Consider the following 9,044-nt stretch of genomic DNA (forward strand, 5'->3'; position numbering starts at 1 on the left):
CCCCTAAGAGTTCGGAGGCGACGGCCCGCGAGGCCCACTTTGTGGAATGGCGGTGGATACGGCCGAGCTGGCCCTCTCCAAATCCGGAGCTGATGTTTCCGAGCTGTGGGGTATCTCTGGCCGAGCTCGGGGGCGGTTTAACCGGGCCGACACGTGTCGCGTGCGGATTAGCCCCCTACACTAGCCCCTCTTTGAGTCTAGAGTCACCGAAGGGTCGCGTGAATCTGGACCAAATTTCGAGGTGTCGGGTCGGTTTAGTGTGGGGCCCGCAATCCCCGGTCGTGTCCCCTTGTTTGAGTAACCATCACGTCTACTGATGTAACCGGCGCTTCAGGGGTCACGTCCCCTCATAATAGCGGTTGTCATCTCAACCGTCTCCCGAGGCGACGGTTTCCAAGCAACAAATTTAAAATTTTAATTCGGGACTCTTCATCTTCCCGACCAAGTAACCTATAAATAGGCCCCTCCAAACGTCGCTTTCAAGCTCCCTTTCTCATTTTCTCCACTTCCAAATCTCCATCAGCTCGCTCCACGCTTAGTGAGGTCGTCCGAGAGTAGCTTCCCCTTCTAAGCACCCAACAGCTCTTCTTACTTATCTGCCAGTAAGTCCTCTTTTCCTTTTATGTCGTCTTCTTCCACACACTCTGATATCACTAGCTCGGTACCTAGGCGTAGAGTAGCCCGACCTGACCCCATAGAAATAATTTCTTCTTCTTCCTCCAGTTCATCTGGGTCTGAATACCTCCCTACTCCAGTTCACCCCACCGAGATATGAACCAGCCCGACCAACCAGCCCAGTCTGATGCTGGAGCTGCTATCCCGGAGATTCCTCTGGAGACAGCTCCATCTCGCGCCAGGCCAGGACCCTCCCGGGGGCCCGATATCGACTTCGGGGAAGTTGAGATCATCCCCCCCTTCTGGAACAGGGGGATGTAGATGAACTAGTGGGAAGGTATGATATTCCTCCCCAATTCGAGGCCAGGGCTGCCCGGTCAGGGGAATATGCATGCCGACCTCCCCCTGAGTTCGTGGCTATTTATAGAAATCAGCTCGTGGCTGGTCTCCGTCTTCCCATTCCTCAGTTCCTTTGCTAGATCCTGACCTTCTAGGGAATACGAATAACCCAACTCATCCCCAATGCCATTCGGTCCATCCTTGGCTTCTTCATTTTGTGCCGCATTCTTGAAATTCCTTACTCTTTGGACCTGTTCAGGTCATTTTTTCAATGAAGGTGAGTGGCCCAGTCCACAGTTGGTTCTACTTCGCCCGTAGGAGCGGGGGAGAGCTCCCAACCCGCGAGCTGTTCTCGCATATGCCTTCTTCTATCAAGGGCTGGAAAGCCCAGTTCTTTTACGTGAAGAACATGGGGTTTCCCCCTTTGACATGGAAGGAGAAGACCCAGGTGTCCGACCCCATTCCTTCGCCCTTACCTGCGGCCGAGCTGGACCGCCTGGTCAGTTCCCCGGCTCGGCTGACGGTGAAGGAATTCAATAACGCGCAGCTCTGGTCGGCGGGGCTGATCAGGGCAGAGGTGAACGACCCTACTCCCGATCTCCGACCTATCACCCTCGAGGAGCTGACAGCTTGTAAATCCTTGATCCCATTCTTTTTGTAGATTCTACTGTGTTGTTCGAACTGACCTTTTTTCTTTGGTCACAGTGAAGAGATTTTTTCAACTGTTGAACATTGGGGGAACCGGCAGCTCGAGCACCCCTGCTCAAGAGCCTTCCACCGCTCCTGGCAGCGCGGCTCCACCTCCTCCACTTGTGCCTATTCCTCAGACTGCAGCTCAGTCATCGCCAGTGGAGGAGCCTAAGAAGAAGAGGAAGAAGACGACAGCCAAGAAGGCCCGGACCCAGGCAACTTCCCCACACACCCAGGAAGGGTCGTCCGCTGCCCTCACGACTCATTATGGGATGAACACAGCCGAGCAGTAGGCCTCATCAAAGTCGCCACCAGCTATGTGGCGTATGAGGAATGTGATTCCTCTTAAGCCTCCCGCCGAGTTGAGCGGGCACCCGCATCCCCTGCACTTCTGCCCCAAATGGGGGTTGTCGGTGAATGATCGGGCCCAATTTCTGGAGACAGCTCGGGAGCTCCTTAGGGGCATGGTGCTCCCCCGAAACCACCATTTCATCCAACTTGCATCTAACTCTGAGCTGCTGGAGCACTACTACCTCAGCGCACTCCCTGCACTTCTGCCCCAAGTGGGGGTTGTCGGTGAATGACCGGGCCCAGTTTCTGGAGGCAGCTCGGGAGCTCCTTAGGGGCACGGTGCTCCCCCGAGACCACCATTTCATCCAACTTGCATCTAACTCTGAGCTGCTGGAGCACTACTACCTCAGCGCAGCTCAGGTAATTATTCTATTAGTCTTGAGATTTCCTTGTTTTGCTGGTTTCTACATTGTACTCAATCTGTGCGTAATTTGCAGCTTAATGCGCAGGCGCCGAGCTGTCGCAGAGGTACGAGAACATGGGGGAGAACCTCTCTTAGGCTGATGCCGCGAAGAATAGGCTGTCCAGCCAGCTTGAGGCAGCCGAGGCAGAGCTGGAATCCCTAAAGAAGCAACTGGCTGAGGCTCAGTCAGCCTGCGAGCTGGAGAAGAAGAAGGCTGCCGAGCTGACCCAGCAGCTGGAGACCGAGCAGAAAAAGACCGCCGAGCTACCTGGCCAAATTGAAGCTGCTCGTCAGGAGGGTCGCCTGATGGGCATTAAGGACTTCAAGAAGTCTGAGAATTTCATGAAGGACCTGGCCATTCTCAACGGACCCATCCTTCAGGTCGGATATGCCCAGGCCATGCACGATGTGCAATCCCTGAATCTGCCTGGGTTCGACCTGAACAGGTGGCCTGAATACAACCCCCAGGCAGTACACCAGATCGACAGGCTCGTGGAGGGCTATGCTCATGGACGCGACCTAGCCGCGCTGGTGACCGACCCCTCCTTGCCTGCGACCTCCCCCGAGCCCGAGCTGGAGCAGCAGGGAAAAAATTAGGTAACGCTTTAGTGTAGACGTAGATAGGTCGTAGGGTAGGATCCGAGCTGGCCAGTTTGTTTTGTATGGCCCCCTAGTGTACATATTTTTGAAATGGAATAGACAATCTTTTCATTCAACACTTAGTAAAATTTCTTCATTTCTCCATAGAATCCTTGATACATTTTTGTGAGACCGAACGCCGAGCTAACATGTACTGTTAAACATTCCCTGATATCCCCTCTAACTTACTTCTGGTCAGCTCAAGTCATGCACGAGCTCTAACAAAAAAGCCTCAAATTCGAATTGTACCAGGTGCGCGGGACTTCACCCCCACTGAGATGGGCTAGCTTACAGTACCCCGCGCGGTCAGCTTCCCTAACCACGTAGGGACCTTCCCAATTCGGGTCCAACTTGCCCGTGCCCGCAGCTCGGCTTACCGAGTTTCTCCGCAAAACCAGGTCCCCTGGTTTGAAGGAGAGATGCCTTACTTTAGCGTTATAATACCTCGCGACCTGCCCTTTGTACTTGGCCATCCTTATGACTGCTTCTTCCCTCCTATGCTCGAGCAGGTCTAGATTGAGCCGCATCTCCTCCTCGTTATTCTGGGCCACGAAGTGTTGGACCCTGCCCGAGGGTACTCCAATTTCTGTCGGAATTACAACTTCAGCCCCATACGTCAGAACGAACGGAGTTTCCTAGGTGACCGTCCGAGGGTAGTCCGGTAAGCCCATAATATGGTTGGTAGCTCATCCATCCACCCAACTCGGACAGATTCTATCAGTGTCTTTAAGCCATGCATGATGGTCCTATTAGCGTTTTTGACCTGTCTGTTTGCCTGCGAGTGCCCCACGGAGGTAAAGTGCTGCTGAATGCCGAGCTCCGAGCACCACTCCTGAAGGGAACCATCAGCGAATTGCTGGCCATTGTCTGAGACTAGGACCTGCGGTATGCCAAATCAGCAAATTATATTCTTCCAAAGGAACTTCTGGATAGCCCTGTTACTGATTGTGTTAAGGGGTTCGGCCTCTACCCACTTGGTAAAGTAGTCAACTACCACTACCAGGTGCTCATAACCTCCTGGAGCCCGGAGAAATGGGCCCAGCAGGTCAATCCCCCACTGGAAGAACGGCCAAGGGCTATGGATGGGAACCATCCCCCCGGTGGGAGCGTGGTGAACTGGGGCGTGCAACTAGCATGACCTGCACCTTGTCACCAGCTCGGCAGAGTCCCGAAAGATGGTGGGTCAATAATATCCGCATAACATTCCTTTCTTGGCTAGGACTCTCGGGCCGACGTGGTTACCACAGATGCCTTCATACAGCTCGCGCAGGATATAGCTCCCTTCTTCTGGTGTCACGCATTTTAATCAAGGCTGCAAATAGGACTTCCTATACAATATTCCTTCCGTGACCACGTACTTTTGTGACTTGAGAAGGACTTTACGTGTCTCTGTTCGACTCGGGGGAAGCTCTCCATTGGCTAGATACTGGACAATAGGGTCCATCCAGGAGCTGACTACCTGAATGACTGATGCATCTATACGCTCGTACGCCCGATCTTTCACGACCTCTACCAGTATTTCTTGGTTCAGGCTGCTAAATGAGGTTGAGGCCAGTTTGGACAGGGCATCGGCTCTTTTATTCTAGCTTCGCGGAATCTGTTCGAGCACGAAGTGCTGGAAGTGGTCCCTCAGCTCCCGGGCCTTAGCTACGTACTTCTTTAGCGGCTCCTCCTTGGCCTCGTAGCTTCCCCACACCTGATTTACTATCAGCTGCGAATCGCTGTAGATTTTTATCGATTCAGCTTCCAACCTCCGAGCAATCACCATCCCTGCTATCAAAGCTTCATACTCGGATTCGTTATTAGAAACTCTGAAGTCAAACCTCAAAGCGTAGGCCAGCTCTTCCCCGGTAGGGCTGATTAGGAGGAGCCCGACTCCACATCCCTCTCTGCTCGACGCGCCGTCCACATACAACGTCCTGACCGGATCAGTTCGTCCTGCAGTCTCTTCAGCCTTCTTGGCCTGGGCAGCTCCTCAAGCCTGCTTGGCCTTAGCTGCCATTCCGGTCGTCGTGGTCTTGGCAGCCTCTCTAGCCGGTTCGGCTTTAGCTTCCTCTACGGCCTGCTCGACCTCTGCTACCTTATTAGCCTGGGTAACCTCGGCAGCGTCTTCGGCCTGTCCGGCCTCTACTGCTTCTCGGGTCTGCGTGGCTTTGATAGTTTCTCCATGTCGTCGGGTTTCGGCTGCTTGTCTGGTGGGTGCAACCTCGACAGCTTCTCTGGCCCCCACGGCCTCAGCTGCTTCTCTGGCCTGGTCGGCTTTTGTCTCGTGTGACCCGAAAGAAACGCCTTCCACTATGAAGTCCGCCAACGCTTGTGCCTTAATAACCGTCCTCGTCTGATATCCCAGGTCGTACTTCGACAACTCCATAGTCAACTTCACCATCCGCCCTGAGACATCAGGCTTGGAGAGAATCTGCTTCAGGGGCTGGTCGGTCACTATTACAATTGGGTAAGTTTGGAAGTACGATCTGAGCTTTCAAGCTGCATGAACTAGTGCCAAAACATATCGTTCTACGGCAGAGTATCTTACCTCCGAACCTTGCAGGGCGCGACTAACATAGTACACAGGCCTCTGAACCTTGTCTTTCTCTCGCACCAACACCGCGCTAACCGCCTCCTCTCCCACAGCCAGGTAGATGAACAGAGTTTCACCTCACGCGGGAGAGGTTAGGGCCGACAGCCGCGCAAGATGGGCCTTTAGCTCATCGAACGCTTTCTGGCACTCTGGGCTCCATTTGAATCGTGAACCTCTTCTTAGGGCTTTAAAGAATGGAGAGCCCCGAACTGTCGATTTGGATAAGAATCTGTTCAAAGCAGCCATCCTTCCTGCCAAGCGTTGCACCTCCTTAATATTTCGATGAGGGACCATGTCCATGATGGCCTTAACTTTGTCCGGATTAACTCTTACCCCCTCCTTGGAAATCATGTAGCCCATAAATTTTTCCGACCTGACCCCAAAGGTGCATTTCTTGGGATTGAGACGCATCCGCGATCACCGAAGGACGTCGAAAATCTTTCTAAGGTCAGAGATGAACTGCTCCTGGGTCCGACTCTTTACCAGCATGTCGTCAACATAGACTTCCATGTTTCGTCCGATCTGGTCCTCAAACAGCTTATTGACCAGCCTCTGATAGGTCGCCCCAACATTTCTCAGCCCAAACGGCATAGTGACGTAGCAATAGGTGCCGTGTTCGGTGATAAACGAGGTCTTCTCCTGGTCCCCCTCGTCCAGGGCTATTTGATGATACCCCTTGAAGGCGTCCAAAAAGCAGAAAATTTCGTACCCCGCGGTGGAGTCCACCAAATGGTCAATCCGTGGGAGGGGGTAGCAGTCATTGGGACAAGCCTTGTTTAGGTCAGTGAAATCCACGCACATCCTCCAAACTCTGTCTTCCTTCTTGACCAGCACCGGGTTGACCAGTCAGGTCGGGTAGTAGATCTCCTTCACGATCTTGGCCTCCAACAGCTTGCCCACCTCACCTTTGACGACCTCATTCCGTTCTGGGGCGTAGTTCCTTTTTTTTTGCTTCCCAGGTCGGACATTAGGGTCCACGTGCAGCTTATGCACCGCTAGCTTGGAGGGGATCCCTGGCATGTCATCCGCCATCCAGGCAAAGATCTCCGCATATTCTTCTAAAAGAGATTCCAGCGAGCTCCGAGTCAGCTCGCTTAAGCAGGTGCCGACCTTGACGATGCGCTCAGGTCGTTCTGGGTGGACCGGCAGCTCGGTCAATCCCTCATCCGTCTCCAATCTCTCCTTTTTATCCTCGGGCTCCCAAGGTTCCAAACAGGTAGTTTGAGCCACCAATTTTTTCTTACCCTTGAGAGTCGAGACGTAACAGGCCCTGACTACCTCCGGATCTTTGAGCACTTCCGCTACCCCCGAAGGCGTGGGAAACTTCATACTGAGATGTAAGGTCGAGCAGACAGCCCGAAGGACGTTCAAAGTGGGTTGTCCCAAAATCATGTTGTACGATGAAAGCTCTTTTATCACCGCGAAATTCACGGGAACAGTTCGGCACTTTAGTGACGCCCCCACCGTGACCATGAGGGTTATCATCCCTTCCGGTCTTACCGGAGGGCCTGCGAAGCCGATTAGCGGAGTTCGGACAGGGACGAGCTGTTTGTCCTCCAACTGCAGCTCTTTGAAGGTCTTGTAATACAGCACGTCGATGGCACTCCCATTGTCAATATATACCTTTTTTACCTTGTAGTTGCATGTGACGACTTCTATCACGATGGTCTCGTGGTTATTAGAGGCAAGTGGCACCGTATCCTCAGGCCCATAGATGATCTCCTCGTACATTTTCAAGCGTTTACTCGAGCTCTCCCCGCTGGGTGGAGGTCGGTTGTGCCGCCGAACAGTGTGACTGTCTCCCCCAACTGGTCCTCCTGCAATGGTATTGATCACCCCAACCAAGTTCTGGACTTCCGGCTCGGGGGTTCGTCCTCGGGGCCTCTGAGGTCAGTCCCAGGAGTAGGCCAAGCGCTCCTGCTTGAGCCTCCCTTGTCTTTGGTCAGGTCGTTCGTCACGTACGAACTGTCCGAGATGGCCTCGTCGGATTAATCTTTCGATATCTTTCTTGAGGTGGCGGCAATCCTCTGTATCATGTCCCACATCGCGACGGTACGCACAGTACAAATCCTGATCCCGTCTGCTTTTGTCACCGGCCAAAGGTCGGGGAGGTCGGGAGAGCCCTTCTTGCTCCATCACCGCAAGGACCCGAGCCCGGGGCATTGTGAGGGAAGTCCAGAGTTTGTCTCCCTCCTGGGGCCGACCCCTAGGTAAGCGGTCGTAGGTATTCTTTCGCCCCTGATCACGCCGCGCGTCTCCTTGGTCGGTATTTCTTCTGCGTCTGTCATCCCTCTGCTTCTCCTGTGCGCTCTTCAGGTATTGGCCTCCTCAGCGTTTGCCTTCTTATGAGCTCGGTCCAGCATCTCCCGAACTGATTTGGGAGGTCTCTCAACGAGCTCGGTATATAACTTCTGCTTACGCAGGCCGTTGATGAAGGCGGTCATGACCACCTTGTCGTCTCGGTCATGGACATGGAGGGACTCGTTGTTAAAACGTACCAAATATTCACGCAGGAACTCCTCCGGCCTTTGCTGAATAGTCATCAGGTGAGCTGTACTTTTGGAGAAAGCTCGCGACGAAACGAACTGTGCCGAGAACAATCGCGCGAGCTGGGTGAAAGACTGGATTGACCTGGGGGGAAGTCCCTGGAACCACTGACGTGCCTTTCCCTCTAAGAACATCGGGAAGGTTTTGTATCTGACCGCATCCGCGGCAGTTTGCAGGCGCATCTGCGTCAGGAAGGCGAACAGGTGGTCCTCCGAATCCGTGGTTGCATCGTAGGACTTCATGCTGGGAATTTTAAACTTTGCGGGCAGCGGGTAATCTTCAATTTCGGGCACGAAGGGGGAAGCAATGTACCGGTCGGCCTCAGGGTCCAACAGCAGGTCCAACTCATCTCGTACCTGGTGTTGCTCTTTTCGGGGGGAGAGCTCTCCCCTTGAGAACCTCCGGAAAGGCTCCGGGTGCTCAGTTCTGGAGTCCTTGCGGGATGGTTCAATGGCCTCGATCTGTTCACGCGTGACCTCCCTGCGCGCCCTCTTGGGCCGAGGCATAGGACTCCCTGTTTAGGACTCTGACAGCCCCCCTCCTGCCGCTTCTTGGACCTTAGGCTCCTGGTCCTGATTGCCTCCCGTCTGCCCTTTGAGGTAGTTCATGATTGCCTCGAAGGTAGGTAGATTTTTCGCTACGGTTTGGACCAATTGCTCAGGCGGAATTCGCGAGGGCCCCGTCCCCTCGTCTCCAAGAGTTGGACCCCGAGGGGGATTTTGGGGTCCCCTCCGCTCATTCCCCTTGGATCCATCAGCGTTCCTTTGAGACATAGTCCTTGGCATGATTCGCAAAAGAAGAATTACTATGTTTCCTACAGACGGCGCCAATTGATGCGACGGCCAATAACACGATCCGAGCTGAGCTGCTACGAGCCGGGCT

The 9,044-nt window shown here is 53.8% G+C and overlaps 3 protein-coding genes across 3 annotated transcripts; all 3 read right to left on the bottom strand.

Moving 5' to 3' along the window:
• Nucleotides 1-3,255: 3,255 nt before the first annotated feature.
• LOC140007097 (uncharacterized) lies at nt 3,256-4,805 on the bottom strand. Its single transcript, XM_072049810.1, has 4 exons — nt 4,693-4,805; nt 4,497-4,569; nt 3,665-3,917; nt 3,256-3,623 (listed from the first exon to the last, which is right to left on the bottom strand). Exons 1-4 carry the CDS (start codon nt 4,803-4,805, stop codon nt 3,256-3,258), a joined length of 807 nt encoding a protein of 268 aa, XP_071905911.1.
• Nucleotides 4,806-6,461: 1,656 nt separating this feature from the next.
• LOC140007098 (uncharacterized) lies at nt 6,462-7,346 on the bottom strand. The gene has a single exon (XM_072049811.1). The coding sequence runs from the start codon at nt 7,344-7,346 to the stop codon at nt 6,462-6,464; it is 885 nt and encodes a 294-aa protein (XP_071905912.1).
• A 581-nt stretch (nt 7,347-7,927) lies between these two features.
• Nucleotides 7,928-8,668, bottom strand: LOC140007099 (uncharacterized). The gene has a single exon (XM_072049812.1). The coding sequence runs from the start codon at nt 8,666-8,668 to the stop codon at nt 7,928-7,930; it is 741 nt and encodes a 246-aa protein (XP_071905913.1).
• Nucleotides 8,669-9,044: the final 376 nt, after the last annotated feature.

Source organism: Coffea arabica, chromosome 5e (genome assembly GCF_036785885.1).
Source record: "Coffea arabica cultivar ET-39 chromosome 5e, Coffea Arabica ET-39 HiFi, whole genome shotgun sequence".
Taxonomy (NCBI): domain Eukaryota; kingdom Viridiplantae; phylum Streptophyta; class Magnoliopsida; order Gentianales; family Rubiaceae; genus Coffea; species Coffea arabica.